The 19283-nt window shown below is 37.6% G+C and overlaps 1 protein-coding gene and 1 long non-coding RNA gene across 7 annotated transcripts in view; both read right to left on the bottom strand.

Moving 5' to 3' along the window:
- Nucleotides 1–12221, bottom strand: part of LOC107269164 — a 43080-nt gene extending 30859 nt beyond the window's left edge. For 2 of the 6 annotated variants that reach the window (XM_025086428.1, XM_015742717.2), the window contains exons 1-3: nt 12008–12205; nt 11707–11944; nt 10843–10991 (exon numbers count right to left, since the gene is read on the bottom strand). In XM_025086428.1, coding sequence (XP_024942196.1) covers nt 10843–10991; nt 11707–11804 — 247 coding nt within the window. In that variant the 5' untranslated portion in view covers nt 11805–11944; nt 12008–12205. Of the gene's footprint in view, nt 1–10842; nt 10992–11706; nt 11945–12007 lie in introns of all 6 variants that reach the window. The other 4 variants (XM_015742716.2, XM_015742715.2, XM_025086426.1 and 1 more) reach the window with 4 other exon arrangements.
- Nucleotides 12222–13214: 993 nt separating this feature from the next.
- Nucleotides 13215–19283, bottom strand: part of LOC112494556 — an 8952-nt gene continuing 2883 nt past the window's right edge. Inside the window, exon 3 of the long non-coding RNA XR_003060087.1 lies at nt 13215–13649. This is a non-coding gene — a long non-coding RNA (uncharacterized LOC112494556). The remainder of the gene's footprint in view (nt 13650–19283) is intronic.

Here is a 19283-nt window from a genome sequence, read left to right on the forward strand (position 1 = left end):
GGGTCCGTGCCAGGAATTCCAAAGTACTTACTTTGGACGTGCTCATAGTATTCTAATGCTGTATGTTTGTTATTAAGCTTTTACCGTGTTTATTTTTGACGAGTTATTGTTAATATGCTTTCTATAGAAAATTGGTACTGGTTTTGTACCAAATTTATATCAAGAAATGCACGGAGCCGCCAAGTAGTACTCGATAAGGAATCACCTTAAGTTTTATTAATTATTAAATCACCATTAAATCGTAATTAAATACGGGAAGCAGTAGTAACATAAAAAAGTAGCGAAAACGTTATAGGAAATATTGAAAATATAATTAAAATGATGGGCCAGTGCTAGATCATATAATAGGAAAACATGTAGTGACTTATGTACTTGGCCTCAATAATATGATATCAATACTTTTTGTTAGAGGAATTCACAGCAATCCTGTACTTGGCGTAGATTTTTACACGTAAGTGTTTTTTGGGGGATACTAATATGTTCCTGTAGGGATGTAGAAAAGATTATGATATCGTCCATATAGACAAGGCATAATTTGTTCTGCAGTTCTCTTAAGATGTTATCCATTACACGTTGGAATGTAGCTGGTGCAATTTTTAGACCGAAGGGCATTCGTGTATATTCGTAATATCCATTTTTCACATTGAACACTGTTTTTTCAATTGATTCTGGGTCCATTTCTATCTGATGGATGCTAGATTAAGGGTTGTGAAGTATTAGCACCTTCCTAACTTGTCTAGAATATCTGATATATTTGGTAATGGGTACCGATCATCGATAGTTTTCTCATTCGCCTTCCTATAGTCTACAACGATTCTCCATTTCTTCTTCCCACTAGCATCTTGCTTCTTGGGTACTATCCATATAGGTGAACTGCTGGGTTAATGTGATTGCCTAATTATGCCGCCTTCAAGCATTTTGTGTATTTGTTTCGTGTACCTCCTCTTTATGTATGTGCGGATACCTATATGACTCGGTATGTGTAGGTATTTCGTCTTTTGTCCTAATTTCATGTTTTATTCTATTGGTAAACGTTAGGTTACTCTCTCGTTGATAGAGTACGTTTAGTTTACACGAATTTCCTGTAGCTCTCGTGGTTACTCAGCTAGTTGTGGTTCCATGTGAGCTTGAAATAGTTCTACTTCATTTAAAGGTATCACGTCTATAGTCCTTTCCAATAATTTCTCTCCTGATGTATATATCTTAGTGTTCGGTGAATTGTTGACGATTTCTACTATCGTATAGTTATCCTTCACTTCTATCGCACCTGACCTAATGACAGAACTTTCTGCCGTAATCTCGGGTATTATCCATTCTCCTTCGTCAAGTGTGGTCGTTATTCTCTCAAGATACTTGTATTTCCGGGGATTTCTATTCTTTGAATGCTAAAATCTGTTCGGTATTTCAGGGGGATTTCTGTCTCGTCGTCGCGTAGCAATCCGTTTTCTAGATGTATGTGCGTTTTTGCTTTACTTAATTCACTTACTCCTATAAGTCCGTCATATTAATCATGAAAATTGAACAAAATGAACTCCATGTGTTCGTGCTGACCGAATTCTTTAAAAGCGGGGATTTTAGCTTTTTCTCTCGCTGTTTGCTGCCCTGTACACGTAGTTATTACTGTATTACTACGAAAGATCTGATGTGGTAGTTCTGTTCCGCTATTATAGGTCGCATGATGGGAGCTTGACATCCTGTAGCTATCAACAGTTTCATGTATGACTCTGCAATTTCTATATATGGTAGTGAGTTGCTGAATACTGTATTAATTTCTATTCGTTTGGTTTTTGTCTTTGGTCCTCGTGAAAATCCTGGCTTGCGGGTGCTTCAGTTTGTTCAGCACTTGTTTCGGTCGAAAACTGCATGTTCTCTGAATATTCTTCGTAGCCCTGAAATGTCTCCGTCTCTGGATAATAGTAATTATCTTGTTCTTGATATTCTATATTTGTGAGTTCTTCGGCTATGAAATTAGGGGGTCCAGTAGCTCTGAAGATCTGATTTCCACGAATATAGTGCCGAGCATTCTGTCCGAAAGCCGAGACTGGTTTCTTATTTATTGTTGATGTTACTTTGGAAACTCCGGACATAGGTGTAACTGCATCGTCTGTAGATTCTTCTGAATTATTAATTGACATTAAGGGATTCCTCAAGGATAGTCACGATGCTTTCCGTAATCTCTTCAGTGTCCTACCGACTGCGCCAATTAAGTTGTTTGATGTGAATTTATACTTTTTAAAAAGATTACAAAAATAACTTAATTCTAAATAATTATTAATGAGATCTGTTACTGCGCATAGGCTGTTCCAATGTTATATCCCAAAACGGATCTGCTAAATCAAATTCTTTTCAGAACATCGAACTTTAAGATTGCCTCATGTAAGTCTTAAAGAGCTGAGTAGCAGGCCACGCGCTCACACCTAATGCCACGCGAGGTATGAAGCAAGATTCTTCTATTCCTTCTTTTGAAAGATCACCAATGTCATCCAAAATCGGAGCCAATGCCCCTACAATATTCGAAACCGATTGTCAGTCTTTCGCGAATCTTGATAACTGATGGAATTCCTCAAGGAGTCATCGTGGAAATCATCGAGTTTTGTTTGTTCTTCCGCTGGTAGTATTTTACATGTTTTCGGATCTGCGCGATCAAACCTTCCCACGCGAAGACCAGGGAGGTCATTGCGGTGAATGTTTCGTCAACCTATCGCAAGTGTAACAACGGACAACAAATTGCCTCGAAAGAAGCTCCATATCAACCATTACTTTTTACGTGTCCCAGCGACTGTAATTCAGCTTTGTCAACCACCGTAAGTTAACCATACTATTCTATTCAATAAATTTCCGATCTCATCAATCTGAACGCCTCGGACTTCGCTCTCATTCGACAGCATCATACCTATCCATTCCACAAAAAACAGATACGCCTAGTGGTTTATTGGTAAACCACATTTAAATTATCTACGCCCTTGCATCTTCACTAGCTAAGGCTCAACACGAACATACCCATTTCAACTATCAGGTTGGGGCCTATGGCTTATCAATGAGTGATGCTCAGTCGCGCACAGATATAGCTGGACACAAATACGAATTTCTGCCTCCCCAGCGATCTTCCATTAGTCTCTCAACAATATTGTAAATTATATTTATCTGACGAAACCTTCTCAAACATTTAATGTTCTGTTCAGTCGGATATACTTATCCACTAACCTATCCAGTCTCCAAAGTTTTAACATTCCACCCTATCCTAACCTTATCTATTCAAACCTAGCAAAAACTACGGTAAAACCTCACACAATATACTATAATAAGATATCGTTCGTACCTAATTGTATTCCATCTATTTAAAATTGAACAGAATTTGCAGCAAAAAGTCATTTGTGTCCGATTGGATCTGAGCGAAAGTGGGACCCCCCCCCCCTCCACCCCTTATCGATGGATTCAGCGTGTCACGGACGTGTATATTAGGCCATAGCTAGTGAAACTGTTAGGGCGTAGATATATCCAATTATGGGCTACCATTTAACGCTAGGCGTATCTGTTTCCTGTGGAAGTGGGAGATGTAATGCCAACGAATGAGAGCGACGTGTAGGTATACGGATTGATGTTTTATTGTAGGTAAAATAGATTGACTTACAGTGGTTGGTAGGTTTAAAAGAGTTGATGTTTCACTTCACTGAGTTCTTTCTGTGGCAATCCGTCGCCCGTTGTTACACTCGCGATAGATTTACTCGAACGCTCACCGCGATGACTTCCCTGGCCCTCGGGTGGGAAGGCTTGGTCACAAGGATCCGAAGACACGTAAAATACTACCAGCGGAGGAACAAGTAAGACTCGATGTTTTAGACGGTAACTCCTAGAGGAGTTCCGTCCGTTGCCAGGATTCGCGAAAGACTACCTATTGGTTCCGAATACTGTAGGTGCCTTAGCTCCAATTTTGGGGATAATGCACCGCAATATTGATGATCACTCGAACGCTCACCGCGATGACTTCCCTGGCCCTCGGGTGGGAAGGCTTGGTCACAAGGATCCGAAGACACGTAAAATACTACCAGCGGAGGAACAAGTAAGACTCGATGTTTTAGACGGTAACTCCTAGAGGAGTTCCGTCCGTTGCCAGGATTCGCGAAAGACTACCTATTGGTTCCGAATACTGTAGGTGTCTTAGCTCCCATTTTGGGGATAATGCACCGCAAATTGATGATCTTACAGAAAGAGTCTTGCTTCATTCCTCGCGCTGGCATGTAGTGTGAGCGCGTGGCCTGCTGCTCAGCGTTCCAGGAATTGCATGAGGCAATCGAAAAGTTCGATGTGCCGAAAAGAATTTACCGATTGCATTTACTTGAGTAGATCCGTTTTGGGATATAACATGTATATGCGTATTCTGAAACAAAAACACTAATTTTTTCCGCTGTGATTCAAATGAACATTGGTTCTCTTGGGTTTTTGAAGTCTGTGGATCCACATCTGACGTTTAAATTTTTCAATATAACATGGAAAATAGAGATTCTTGATCATATCGTACCTTCGGGATTTGTATTTTTTATTACCATTTGAAAATTGAAATTTTCAAGATAATATGCAATCTCACTTTAATCGATGCAACTCGACTGAATTATAGATTTTTAGCTGTTATATTGTTTGCGCTATTTTGATTTTACCAATTTTGCTTCGTCATATAGTTTTTATGTAAAAATTTATTTTCGAGATTTTCATGTAAGAATACTTAACATGGTCTAAAACGTCAAGAAAAGTGGTTTAGAAAAAATGTCCGTGTGTGGAGGGCTTCGAAAATTCAATCGCCTCTTACTCAATAACCGTTAGAGCGATCGGACTGAAATTTGGCATGCAAATAAAGTAGTTATCCCTCCTTAGATGTTGTGACTTTTAATAAAATATATGCTGTCATTCAGGTTTTATGTAATTTTGAATTTTTTGAAAAAAGGGCGTGGTCGCTGTAACTTTCGTAAATGTTCGACGATTTAGCTAAATAGTTCTTCAAAACTGAAGATACGTTTAATGTTGTTTGGTATTGAATTTTGACAAGATCGCTAAAGCGGTTCAGATTTTACGTGGTTTTCAAATTTTCAAAAAGTTATCGTTATTGCATCAGCTTCCGCAAAATTTAAGGAAGTGAGCCAAAACTTTGTACACAATGAAAATGTGATGCAACGGTGTTTGTTACGGCGTTTCATAGCCGTTTATAATGTGACTTGTTTTTTTCTAGGTTATACATTTTTTATTTTTATTCCTGTAAGTACCAAAATTCAATTGTACCTTACTTGCGAACTCTTGCAAAGCTTCCTCTAAGAGGAAGCCAACATTAATCAAAGAACTTCCTCACAGAGGCTTTGTGAACGACGGAAAAGAATCAAGAAGCAAAGTGTAAGATTCTACTTTGCATCATTATGATAGAAAAAATCGAGTAAAATAATGAGGAAGCAATTTACAAGGTTCTACTTTGCAGCCTTTTTTTAATACAAATTCAACTTCAGAGACCCAAGAATACCTTTTTTCTAATCTTTTGACTGAATCTTTAATTGAGAGCATTTTTGGCACGAAAACTCAAAGAGCCGTAATAGACAAATTATTAAGTAAATACTTCGGTTTCCAAAGTCTACATTATTTGGACATATTCCATAATTGAACCACAATTGCAGTTATTAAATTTAAAAACCGTAACCGTGGTTCAATTATAGAATATACCCTTAGTTTGTGTGACGATTGTTCTTAGTATTATCTTTAATTAAGATAACAATGGTGCAAGTGTTAGAATTGAGAAAAAGATAGTAATCGCAAAACAGTTGGCAAGTAATTGGAAATAAACGTGTAACGCCATTCTTACACGCTTTATATAGTATTGCTCTAGATCAGAAGAAAAGTGTTGCGTATGGTTCATTAGATTAAATATCAATTTCTATCAGCAAGACTCATTATATTAGCACGTGTAGTTTATAAAGCTTGGCAAAAATAGAGTATTTTAAATCAGTATTCAATATTATTATCGATCATGATCACATGTAGTTAAAAAGAATCATCCGAAATGTTAACATAATGTTAGGACGAACCATATATCTGCCACATCACTGCTGATAATTTGTGTAGGATTTAGTTGTCTTGCAAATTTAAAAATTTTATATCACGGAAACTAGAGCAGTTAGCACAACAAGCCTCATGCACTATTCTGTTCCTCGTAAAAAATATAACTATAAACAGTCGTCAAATAAAGAAGTCGGATAAATCGTAATCTCTCCTTATTCCTTATAGTCTGGGCGCTCCCGTTGAAATAAGTGGAATGGACCAAACGTATAGAATACATGTACCTAACTAGATATGCTGGATTTGCTCGGATCGCATTTATAACATGTAAGATATTTAATGTGTAGGACATGTCTAAGCGTCGTCTAACAGTAGGTGTCCGCCTCTGATTTTCTTCGTTTTCACATATGTTGTAGTACTCAAAAAACTAAGCGACACGTGTTTTTTTTTATCGGTCCAAATTGGGTTTTTGGGGGTGAAAACCGCCCCCGAAAATGCGGGTACTAAACACCCATTTAATTATTTCACATATAAGAGCGGTATCTTTCACAATGTAACTAACTGGAAAAATTTCCTTACAATGAGAGATCAAAAATGTAATTTTTTCAAATTTGTCCAATATTTTTTATGGGGGTAAATTATCCCAAAATTATTTTTCATTATATAAAAAAATGGCCAAACAGGAGTAAATTTGAGCCAAAAAATTAGGAAAAAATATATGTCGCTCGCGATAATTAAATAAAGTTTACGTGTTTTTGCATTTTTGCGAAAAATTATTTTCTAGGGCGGTAAACATCCTTAAGTACATTTTATTATGTTTCTCTTAAATAAAATAGTTTTTTCGCACAAAACCAACCAGAAAATTTCCTCATAGTGAGACATGAAAAATAAAATTTTGTCAGGTTTGTCAAAAAATTGTTATGGGGGTGAACCACCCCAAAATAGTTTTGGATTATACAAAATCACAGCCGAAGACTCCCAGTGTTTATATGGCTCTTTAAAGTCTACAGTATTTTCTTCTAAAATCTCCACGCCGTTGAAATCATTTAGACTATGCATTAATATTTTTTAGAAATTATCTGCCAGTTGATGCTCTACGTCATTAACTTCAGTATCCGGAATATTCATGGTTTGGAACACAAGTAACACAAGTTTTATTACGGATTCATTGACATGTTTAAAACTAGATAATTGGTTATGTTTCTCTGTAGAAAAGATAAAACTGATGAAATTGAACGTTCTAACTCAACCACGTTTAAAACAACACTGAACGATTTTTTAAGTTCAGTCAGCCTTCTTCCAATAGATAAAAACGCGTGGGTCGACAAAAAGACTTCGTAGTAACTTCTAATTTTATACATAACAAATAATAAGACTCTATAGTGAAAAGATTTGAATTTTTACGATGAAATTTTTTTTTCGTGGACAACATATTTAAGGGTTATCCCCCTAAATATACACCTTTAACGAAAGTAAGCTGACGCTTTGTCAGCTCAATGTCTATAAGCTCTCAAATTACATTTGAAATAAATGCATCCCAACGTAAGGCGTCTTCTAAAAGTGTCAACTTATGTAATGTAAGTTCCTTTATTCTACGGAAACATACCAACAATTACAAAATTACCAAATTACACTTAAGGATGGTGTTACGTAGGCCGTAGTGGCTAGCGAGGCCTTTAAATTTGATAACAAAAATTTAGAAGTAACCAAAAAAAAAGAAACGACCGGAGGTAACGTGAATAATGTTTGAGTGAATTCCGAGCGGTAAGAATGCACTTAATGGTGGGTTCGCAGCACGTTTAAGGTGTTGAAACACGCCTTGCTATTCCAACGTGGGTAGATATTCTCTGAAATGTTGAGGATGGGTAAGAGATATTTAAAAACGCGAGTAAAATGTGAGTTTACCATATATTGTTACAACCAATTTAAAAGTTTTCTATTAATTGTCGTGTACAGTGTTTCTATTATGAGAAATATCGGATAACAAAACCTAACTGTGTGTGAGGTTAAGGCAAGATGAAATTTGGTGGAACAGAAATCTATCAAAACTATGCGATATTCGGAAAGAGTAGTCTATGCAGCTCTATTTTGCCCGGTAACCGATCCAGCTTGTTCCCTAGGGTATGTAATAACGAATCCGTACCTAGGCCAGATTGCGAATACTACACTGAATCTAATACTCTAACGGTTAGAGCCACGAGTGACAACGTGCAGTCCGATCTTTTACGCGTGAAATTGAATGATTTTCTCAGCGTCTGTGCCATGATTTTGGCTGCTTATATAGTCGATTTTTGCTGATACTCTAGGTACGGTTAGGACGTTAGGAATGCACTCAGCTAACCAGCTGGGTAGGTGGCACGGGCAATGCACTGGGTAACATGCTGAGTCTGCAATTATGCTTCTCGTCGGCTACGTTATTCTTCTGTTTAGGAATGAAGGTCGATATACGTAACACCGTTTACTCGAAGTATCTCTTACACCCGTCTTTCGACTCAAATATCTTATGAACGGCTGTATGCGAGTAAAAGTTATTGATACATCCACTATAGGAATCGAGGGTTCTGAATTAATTGCCATCAAAATCAACGAGACTGATGTACGAGATCAGGCCGTATTGAGATAGCGCGCGAGATAATTTTATTTTCGTTCCGTCGTTGTTGTCGTCGGGTTAGCCCCTAGAAAATAATTTTTCGCAAAAATGCAAAAACACGTACACTTTATTTAATTATCGCGAGCAATATATAATTTTCCAAATTTTTAGCTTAAATTTATTCCTGTTCGGCAATTTTTTATATTATATAATGAAAAATAATTTTGGGGTAGTTTACCCCCATACAAATTATTGGACAAATTTGAAAAAATCACATTTTTGATCTCTCGTTGTGAGGAAAATTTTCCAGTTGGTTTCATAGTGAAAGATACCGCTATTATATCTGATATAATTAAATGGGTGTTTAGCACCCCAATTTTTTGGGGTGGTTTTCACCCCCAAAACCCCAATTTGGGCCGATAGAAGCACGTGTCACTTAGTTTTTCGAGTACTAAAACATATGTGAAAACAAAGAAAATCGGAGGCAGACACCTACCAAGGTTTCTTTGTAAGAAATGTAAGATACGTAACGTGTGCAATATGCACGTGTAGGATTTGTGCCTTCACTTTTTTATGTTTGAAGATAAATTTATATTTCATAATATTATTTTATCTATCTAGTACGAATGAGTATAAGACACGAATGTGGAGTTTGGTACATGAGCCGGTAGGCGAGTGCACCAATCACACGAATCTTATACTCATTCGTACTAGCTAGATACAACAGTTTTTGTAACAAATGCTCAAAGAAATCACCGTCTGGCTTTTTTTTTTGTACGCGAAATGGCACTGTTAACTTGCGTCAAATTTATTTTTAATAGTTTTCCCTTCCTTGAAAATATGTTAAATGCCTATGATGTCACTATCATAAATTTTTAGCTAATTTTATAGTCATATAATAATAAAAATAATATTTTAGTTCGAAAAATAATAATATTTAGGGTTTAAAAGATTCTTTTACAAATAAAAAAAGCTGTAAGTTTTCTATAAGTCAACTATTATGCAATGTAAGTGTATTAATTAAATTCAATTCCACTCAATATTTGTAACAATCAAAATACTAATTATAGGCTCTTAATTTCATTAAAATATAATACTGTATGTCATTACGACACAGTTCTATAAGTACTAAAAACGTAAAATAGATAACACATTATATTAAGTGACAGTATCATTATAGCAAGCTGGTATCGATTTTTCCGTATAAGAAACTATATCTACAATAATTATGCTATATAATTTTTCAGTCTATCACAAGAGAATTAAGAACAGAAAAGAAGCAAATTGGATACTTTTTTAATTAGCACATAAACCCTTAGCTGCACTCGTGGTATCTAACAAATATCTGTGCATTTATTTTTACTCAACACCAATTTCATGGCAATAATGAAAATTAAATGTAGTTGACAAAAAATTGAATTTTTTTACTGCGGAAACGTATTTGTAGAAATGTAGAAGTTCATTCAGTAAGCTAAGAATGACCTTGTAGAAAACGTCATTACGAAAAAGGCTGGAAATAATATTGTGAAGTTTAAGTTTAATATTAAGTTGGTTAGAATTCAATTTTGTGACTTAACGTATTTGTCGAATTGCATAGATCATTGGATCTGTGCCAAATGCTTGTCAGCATTGCGTAAAATCTTTATGTAATCGGCAGCGAGTGACCTACATTTTGGTTGCTCATGGCCCCAATGTCATTGACGAAATATATACTTAATTCATAAATTATGTATAATGGGAACTATATACAAAGATTCACCTCATTTAGTTTTCTGTCAATATTTTTCACCATAAAATATTTTTGTATCAAGTATAACACCAAGTTAACCATATGCTTCTAGCATTAGGAAGTTATTACTAGTTGAGAAATTTTTACCATATTAAAATTTGAAAGCATGTTTAGTAATTCCCACAAATACAGCTCGAATTTAGTTTTCACTGCTACTATGCGACAAAAATAACAAATAGCTGGAGCTTCCTCACCATTGGCGTGAGAGAAATTAATCTACGATCTGAAAAAGCACAACCTACAACTTCATTTAACGAAATTATTTGTTCGCCTCCCAGTCTACCTTATTTCATTAATATGCAGTTCTTGCCAAAAAAAAAGATGTTCAATGATTGGTAAGTAAAGTTATGACGTATGGATATAGAGATTACGACATATGCAATAATAAAATACAATTTATACTTCTTTAACATAGAAATCCATTGCTCACCTGAGGAGGTCACACGCGTCATAATTTTTAACAAAATGGATTTAATAGTATCATCATTTTCTTGAGGCTTGAGTGCAAAAGAACAAAGTTTTTCTAATAATGCATCATTTATAACTTCATCCACGCTTTTGTTGCTGGACGACATTACGCTGAAATTAATGAATTTGTGTTTTATAATTGTCAAAAGAAATAATAAACAAGATTACTAAATACTTTATTTATTATTATTTATCACAATATATTATATAATTAATAGATGCAAAACAAGCCAAATTATAGCTGAAAATTAATTTTTTTAATTGACTGTTTTTAATATAGTTAAAGAAATTTTATTTCTACGGAAATATTAATTATATATCTACACAAGCATTTGAGCATATAAGTCATTATAATATTTGCAAATATAATACTTTATAAAGTAAAATGCAAAAAATAAAATAAATTAGGAGAAGTGGCGTGCTTAGGAGAAATTCGAAGTGTACAAATCATCAACGGGATATTATTTGGAACTTGTCTGTAGTAGGCCACTTGGTGAATGACGATATAATTCTAATCTGTTTAAAATCAATTTGTATCAGATGTATTACATCGAAGTTAGAATGAATAATTGTGAATAACACAAACCGAATTTAAAATAGAAAAATATACAGGTGAAAATCAAATATTTTGTTAACTTTATATATTTTTTTTGTATTTGTATAATTATATTCCTATAAAACGTGAGTTTAAAGTTCTAACAAAAACCGCAGGTCTGTAAAAAATCGACAATAGATGAACTATTGTAGCAAAAAATTTGATAGCTGAAAAAATATATATATGCATGCTATATATTAGAGTGTAGCCAATTCTAAGAATTATATTTACTCATCGTCCGTGTACTCATTTCCATCAATAAACTGTATGCATTCCATCGCCTGTTGATTATCTTTATTATTGCTCGTTTTAATCTTAGCGATGTTCATTTATCAGTTGCTTTTGAATGTTGCAATGAAACATTAAAAGTAATTCGTTAAGGAATTAATTATAATGTTTTATGACGATCTTGGCATTTCAAATTTGTATTCAAATACACGTTTATCAGCAGTATCTCAGGAGGAATATTCTAAATATAAACAGGTTTATCCACATTTCGTAAACTTCGTTCAAATGGAATCGCGAAACGTACCTCTGTTCGATACAGCATATGGTATATAAATTATGCAACAAACTTCACCCGTTCCTTCACAATGATTTCCTTTTTTTTTTGCTAAAAACCAGCAAAATGCAATTTTTTAATAAACTTTTATAATTTCAGTTAACTGCGGAGTAGTACGAACCGCACGTCGCGTCACTCGAACACCGTTTGACGTTTCACGCTGCCAAAACTATGTTTAAATCCGAAGTCCACACGCGGCCTCTTTATTTCTGGCACATAATCTTCCCGGAATATGTCGTCTTTTCACAAAGTTTTTATGCGTTCATCGGTCGTGCTCTCAAAATTTCTATATTAGTTCTGTATAGTAGAGATATGTTTTTTCATACATCATCATCAGCGATGCTAATAAAATGGTTTTAAATAAATAATATTAAACATAATATAACAATAAAAGAATATTAAAAAATCATTTGGTTAAGATTTTGTTACGTCCGCGTGAAAAATCAGGTTTCACATCCGCGGTCGATATCTAAATGTCAATGGCCAATCAGGGGGATCTAGTTTCTCACATATGGGTTTCAGGTTTAGGAAAAGCAAAATAAACCTTTCAAGCGGATCCATGTATGAAAGATATACTTAAATAATAGCCCTGACCGTTAGTGATTCTACTCAAGTACATATGTGCATCCATAGCGGACATTCCTGATTTTACGATTTTCTCTCGAAAACGCCACTAAGCTCCTTACTTCTCTCCATAGACACCTTTCATAGCTAATCCTGACCCAGTAAATCCTTCACCTCCATGCAAAGTGAGTAGTATAGCTGGGTCGGTTCTGGATACAGATTCCTGCACCGACATATACTGACACTCGAGAACCTTCGAAGGTGGGTGTCCGTGCTAAGTTGGCAACGTGTGCGCCCACAATTTCTGGAAGTGACGACATCAAGACCCCTCGATTCTAAAAATTTTCATTTGATCCGGGAATTTTGCGTCACATTCCGGGAATTTTGCGCTCGATTCTGGGAATTACACACGATCGAGAACATCCTAGAACATTCTAGAAGCTTCGATGGTTCGTGTCCGTGCTAAATCGCGGAGGATCGCTCCCGGAGCCGACGGTCCTCTCGCGCGACGTTTTGATGCAGCCCCTTGCCCCCCACCTCGTAGACGCTTCAAGAAGCTTCGTTGAACCCCCCCCCCCTCCTCCCCGTGTAAATTTCAGACGGCAGCCTTCAACTGATTTGACCTTGAACGTTATCTCGCAGAATTGCGTGTCGAGGATGCAATAGCAGCATCGATTCCAAGAAATTTGTCGGCTCTCGATTTCGCGCTAGATTCTAGGAATTATACACCATCGAGAACCTTCTAGAACATTCTAGAACGTTCTAGAAGCTTCGACGGTTCGTGTCCGTGCTAAGTCGTGGAGGGTCGCTCCCAGAGCCGATGATCCATCGCGGGACGTTTTGAGACAGTCCCTTGCCACCCACCCCGGAGAGTCTTCTGGAAGCTTCGACGGACCCCCCGCACAGTTTTCGGACGGCAGCCCTCAGCCTGCTTGATGTTGAACGTACCCCCATATCGCAGAATTGCGCATCGCTGATGCAGTCCTGCAGTAGGAAGTTTTCTTCCCCTAACCTTGAACCTTATCGCGCAGATTAGTGCGTAGCATCGCTGAATCAGAGAGAGAGCAGAGTAGAGTAGAGGTATGGTTTATTCGATCTTGGAGCATGGCTCCCTAAGGATCGCAGACAAGAATTACATTACTGTCAAAGTTCAGTGAGTAAGCCAAAAAATATACAATAAGAAAAATACATAAGCAACTAATCATGAAAGCACAATAATCACCGCTAAGCGAGGAAAAATATGCGCATTAAATAAAATAAGTAACTAATAGTGGCATACAGTAGCGATAGACAATAGTATTAAACATGCAGTAAGAAGTACCTATGTAAATATACATTAAAAGTAGAAATAAAATAAAATAAGTGTTACTTCACCGAGCAAAATAAGCATACTGTGAGGTATTTGATAGTGGCATTACAATGTTGAGAGAAAAATATATATTAATACTAATAAAAAATATATATTAATACTAATCGTTATACAATAACAGATAAGAGTAGCACAGTAAAACTACTAAACTACTACTTTGGATCAATTTCGTACTCCTCCTCAGCCAATAAATGAGAGAAACACTTTTAGCGGAACTCAGCAAGACTCTCAGCTGTGGTGATCTCTGGGGATAAAGAGTTGCAAAAATGAATTCCCGTAACTCGAAAAGACTTCTGAGAAGTTACTGTTCGAGTGGGTGGTGGACGCAGCGTATCCGTTCACGAGAGTTAACGACGCCTTGCAATATTAGGCCTAAGTTTAAGCTGGTCAGCGAAGAGGTTTGGGATACCCAAACATAGAGTTTTATAGAACAGGCAGGCAATGAAAAATAACCATCGATTGCGCATCTTAAGCCACCCAAGATTTCGCCTATGCCGCGAGATGTGTGCTGGCCTGGGCAATCGTAACAAAAATCGAACGCAGTTATTAAGTGATATTTGAAGCTTCCTCTCTAGGCCGTCTGACAAATTTGTGAGGGCAGCATCGCTGTAGTCGAAAATTGGAAAAACCAAAGCAGTAACGAGACGACATTTTAGCGTTAAATTTAAATCATTCCCAGACATGCGTATACGATATAGAGTCCCAGCAGATTTTCTACAGGTTAAGGCAACGTGACCATTTCAAGAAAGTGTGCTATCTAGGGTCACACCAAGGTATCTAAAAGTCGAAACAAGCTCAATCGGCTCACCCTGAAGCAGAAGCTCTGGAAGTACAGAAAGATATGAAACATTAACAAACCTAGCAGAGCCTACTATCATTGCTTTGGTATTAGCAACATTAAGCTGTAATTTGTTAGCGCGGCACCAGCACTCAATTTTTGCAATATCATGATTTATCAAATCTATCGTCTCAGCAAGCCTCTCCGGGAAACATTTAAGATATATGGCCAAGTCATCCGCATACAGAAGATAGAAACAATGTTGCAAACACTGAGGTAAATCATTGATAAATAACGAGAAAAGCAAAGGACCCAGGACACTCCCTTGAGGTACACCAGAGACTTGCGGAAGCCACCCAGAGACGCCACCCTCAGCAACAGGTACCGCTTGTTTGCAGCCGCATAGGTAAGAGCAGAACCATCTAAGAGCAATCTCGGAGAAATTGAAGTTCCGCAATTTACGTAGCAGAGTTCCTTGATGAACCATATCAAAAGCCTTGGTGAAATCCAGGAAGACAACTACAGTGACCATACGATTATCTGTCGCTTCACGAAAATCATCTGTAAGCCCCAGTACAGCATCCTGAGTCCCCATACCTTTTCGAAAACCCGTTCGATGCGGATCCAAGAAATTCATATCCATGAGAAATTGTGTTATTTGATTATAGACGATTCTCTCCAGAACTTTAAAAATAGCACAGAGTAGCGAAATAGGACGATAATGAATATAGTCTGTCGGACAACGAACCTTAGGCAGCGGAGTAATAAAAGATGACTTCCACAGAGTCGGAAACTCACCTCCGCTTAACGATAAATTAAATAGCATGACAATAAATGGTAATAACAGCGATTTAATAACCTTATAAGCCTGAATAGGTAGTCCATCTGGGCCAGATGCACGCGTAACAATTCTAGTCATTGCATCACCCACAGACTTAGAATCTACCTGCGAGAAGTTGAACTGTCTAGCATCAGCTCCATAATCCACTAACGGTATAGTATCATTGGTTATTGTGTCCCCTGAAGTTACAGCCACAAATTGTTCGTTAAGCTTTTGTAGAGAAAGATTAGCAGGCAGTACATGATTCGCGGTATTGGTTAATCCTAGTCTATTGATCTCTTTCCAACAGAGCCGCGAATTCCCTGCCAAGTCAAAACGAGTTTGAAGGTACTCAGATTTTGCAGCGAGCCACATAGTCTTAACTTCTCTCCGCAGCACAACATATGTGGCATGCACATATGTAGCAAGCGCGACCGCTTAGACGCCCTAAAACAGGCATCCCTCTGTCTCATTCTTTCTTTAAGCTCAGGGGTAAGCCAGGGTGCCGGCATGTGCTTAACTACTACTTCAAGCATTGGAGAAGCGCGATCTAACGCATCATTCATAAGCGAATTGAAGACTGCAAGCTGATCATCACTCGTTGGCTGGTCAGATAGCATAGAAACATCAAACCAGGATAAGACCTCCGCTGCAGCTTCTTGGTCAGCATCTCCCCAAGGACGATAACAGATGACACGTGGCTGTCCACGAGGAAACCCATACTGGATAGAGGTGTAAATAAAATCGTGGCCAGACAGAAAAGGCTGCGCTGATTGTCCCCAAGCATCCAGATAAGAGAAATCACTAACGGCACATATATCAAGCCAAGTGTGCGATGTTGCCGTGTGGTGAGTAGGCTGCAACGGGACAATGCTAAGTCCTTGTGTGGTTAAAAAATCCTTAAGGTGAGCAGAGACATATGTATCAGACAGCAAATCAGCATTCAAATCCCCGAAGAGGCAAGAAAACTTATACTGCGGTATAAGTGCTGCAAACTCATTCTCGAAACAGCTGAGGAAGCCAATCTTTGGCGGTCTATAGACAACAGCTATTAGGATTTTCGAGCGACCAGAATTCCACACTTTTGCTATAAGAAACTCAGGAATTCCGTCCCTTTGCAGCGAAGATGACGAGGCCACAATCTTCCCACTTACTCCATCACGTAGGTATAAGGCAACGCCCCCACCATGTCTGTCTGAGGTTACTCCCTGGTTACTGCAATGAGGTGGTAAGGATTACGTCTCATGAACTCCTGAAATTCGTCAAAATGCGCTGGTAGAGGCTGAGCATTTAGGCAGTATGCGTTGATAATCGGAGAAATTGATGGAACAGGTGATGAACGAGCAGAGTTGACCATTCCAAAAAGTCACAAAGACAGTTGCGACAGATCCATAGAGGACAACACTTTCACAGGCCGCGATTCAGCATCACGACTTACAAAAACAGCCGCATCCGCAATCCAGATAAACCTTGGCTGTATGGACGGGAATCTCTTGAGTATGCGATATCGCAGTTGACGTAACTGTAGTGGCTGGCGTCTGTTGATATAGATCTTATTGTCCAGCAAAGATGCATCAATGTTAGGAGCCCTGAGGGTGGGTAGTAACTTCTTCGCTTCAATAATCTGGTCACACTTTTCTTTGGACACTATTTGAAGCAGAATAGTCCGCTCATTGGTGCCTTGTTGTAATCCAGCAGCAGAGGTTCTCTTCCGTCCCTTGTTACTTCCCATGCGCTCTGCCTTAACTATTTCGGATAGTGACAAATTTATATTCAGAGCAGCAGCTAGGGCAGGTACAAAATCTACCTTCAAGTCTTCATTTCCTCCAGAGAATTTGGCTATTCCGGAGATCACAAGTTGTGTTGCCATATCGTTACAGGCAACACGCAATAATAAGGCTTCGTCCGCACGCGAGAGACCTCCGGAGGATCCAGCAGTAATTTTATCCTCCACCTTTTTTATTCTCTCCAACTGAGCCGCAGTCTCTTTAACAAGGACATTTACATCGTTCCTAACCTCTGCAACAGAGCCTTTAACTAGTAGCATATCCCTTTTGAAGTGTTTGTTATCAGACAGTAATGTGTCAAATTTATTATGCAAGCTTTCCCCATCAGCCGCAAGCGAGTTCACCTTAGTGACCGTGTCATCTAGTTTACCTAGCCTGTCATTAATCGACTTTAAAATATCAAAGTGTACGTCTTCGCGCCGACACACAGGGCAAGTACCACATACCGCGCTAGCGGCATCCTTGGAAGATTGCAATACAAGCCTCGTCTTAACACACCAAACGTAAAAGGTATATCAAACGTAAAAGGCCACATGTAGCCGTAGAGGAAACTTCATTGCTAACTCTGTCTACATTTGCAAAACACAAGGCGCACAGCGGCCTTGACATGGCGATAATATTGACTGTTTATTCTTTATTGAAGCACCGCAGGAGGTCAGATTACGCACTAAGTTAAAAGGCGCACCGACAACACAGGATTAAAGTCTTAAAGTCACCACACACAACAAAGACGCACTAGTAATAATAGGATTAAAATACCAGCGTCGCAAACAGAAGCAGTATAGGTAATAGGTTAAAAGTCACTAGCTGTCAATTAAGATTTAAAAGTCACTGTGCCAAAACAAATCTGTAATAGGAGGACGCGCAACTAATACACTTCAGAGTCTATGCCCAATGTCACCAAAATAGATTCTACTAAAGCACAGTAATTTGATAAAATTAGTTAAAAAGGATTATAGTCTTAGCTTAGCCTTATTGCGCAGTGTAAGCCTAATGTACTACAGAGTCAGTATGCACACTCACTGATGAACGCAAAATGAACTAAATGCAGATATTAGCAAAATGTATGACAGTTCGTGTAACAACGACCGCACCAGCCCTCTTCGCGTGCGCGCGAGAGCGAGAGAGAGATAGATAGATTGATTGATTGATTGATATTTATTAGCCTCCTCGCCTATTTTTGTACATAAATTACATTAATCGAGTACATAACATTTACTTAACTAACGATATAACATAATCTTTAAACATTCTTTTAAATTGTTCTATTCTCTCTCACTTTTTAACTTCATTTGGTAAGGCGTTATACACTTGTACTCCTTCGTAATATATACTCTTTTGTGCGTTTCTTGTTCTCCTAAATTGTATAACTATATTTCCAGCTCGTCGTGTTTCTCTACCCCCCCTCATTCCTATTATTTGTAGCCTATTCTTTAATTCCTTTGGTAGTAAATTATTGACAGCTTTAAAGATGAATACACATACATTATAATAAAGTCTTCGCCTTATGGACATAAACTGTACCGCTGTCAGCATATCATCCACTTTTGTGTAGCGGCTGCATTGCAGTATGACCCGCATCGCTCTATTCTGCGCGATCTGCAGTTTATTTACTTCGGTTTCACCCATACACATTAGCAGTGTTCCACAATATTCGAAGTGTGGTGCTATGATTATTTTATATATAATACATCTGGTAAACGCCGATACGCAGTGCCCTATTCTGTTTAGGAAACTCGTTTTTTTACCTATTTTTTTCAATATATATTTACAATGGTCTTTAAATTGTAACTTGTCATCAATAATAATACCTAAGTATTTCATCGTTTCCACTCGTTCGAGTTCCGTTCCGTCCAAACACTTAAGTACAATATTTCCTTTTGTTTCTATTCATCCACTTTTCTACTATATTTAATAGCATATTCATT

This window comes from Cephus cinctus, unplaced genomic scaffold (assembly GCF_000341935.2).
Source record: "Cephus cinctus unplaced genomic scaffold, Ccin1 Ccin1_scaffold0616, whole genome shotgun sequence".
Taxonomy (NCBI): Eukaryota; Metazoa; Arthropoda; class Insecta; order Hymenoptera; family Cephidae; genus Cephus; species Cephus cinctus.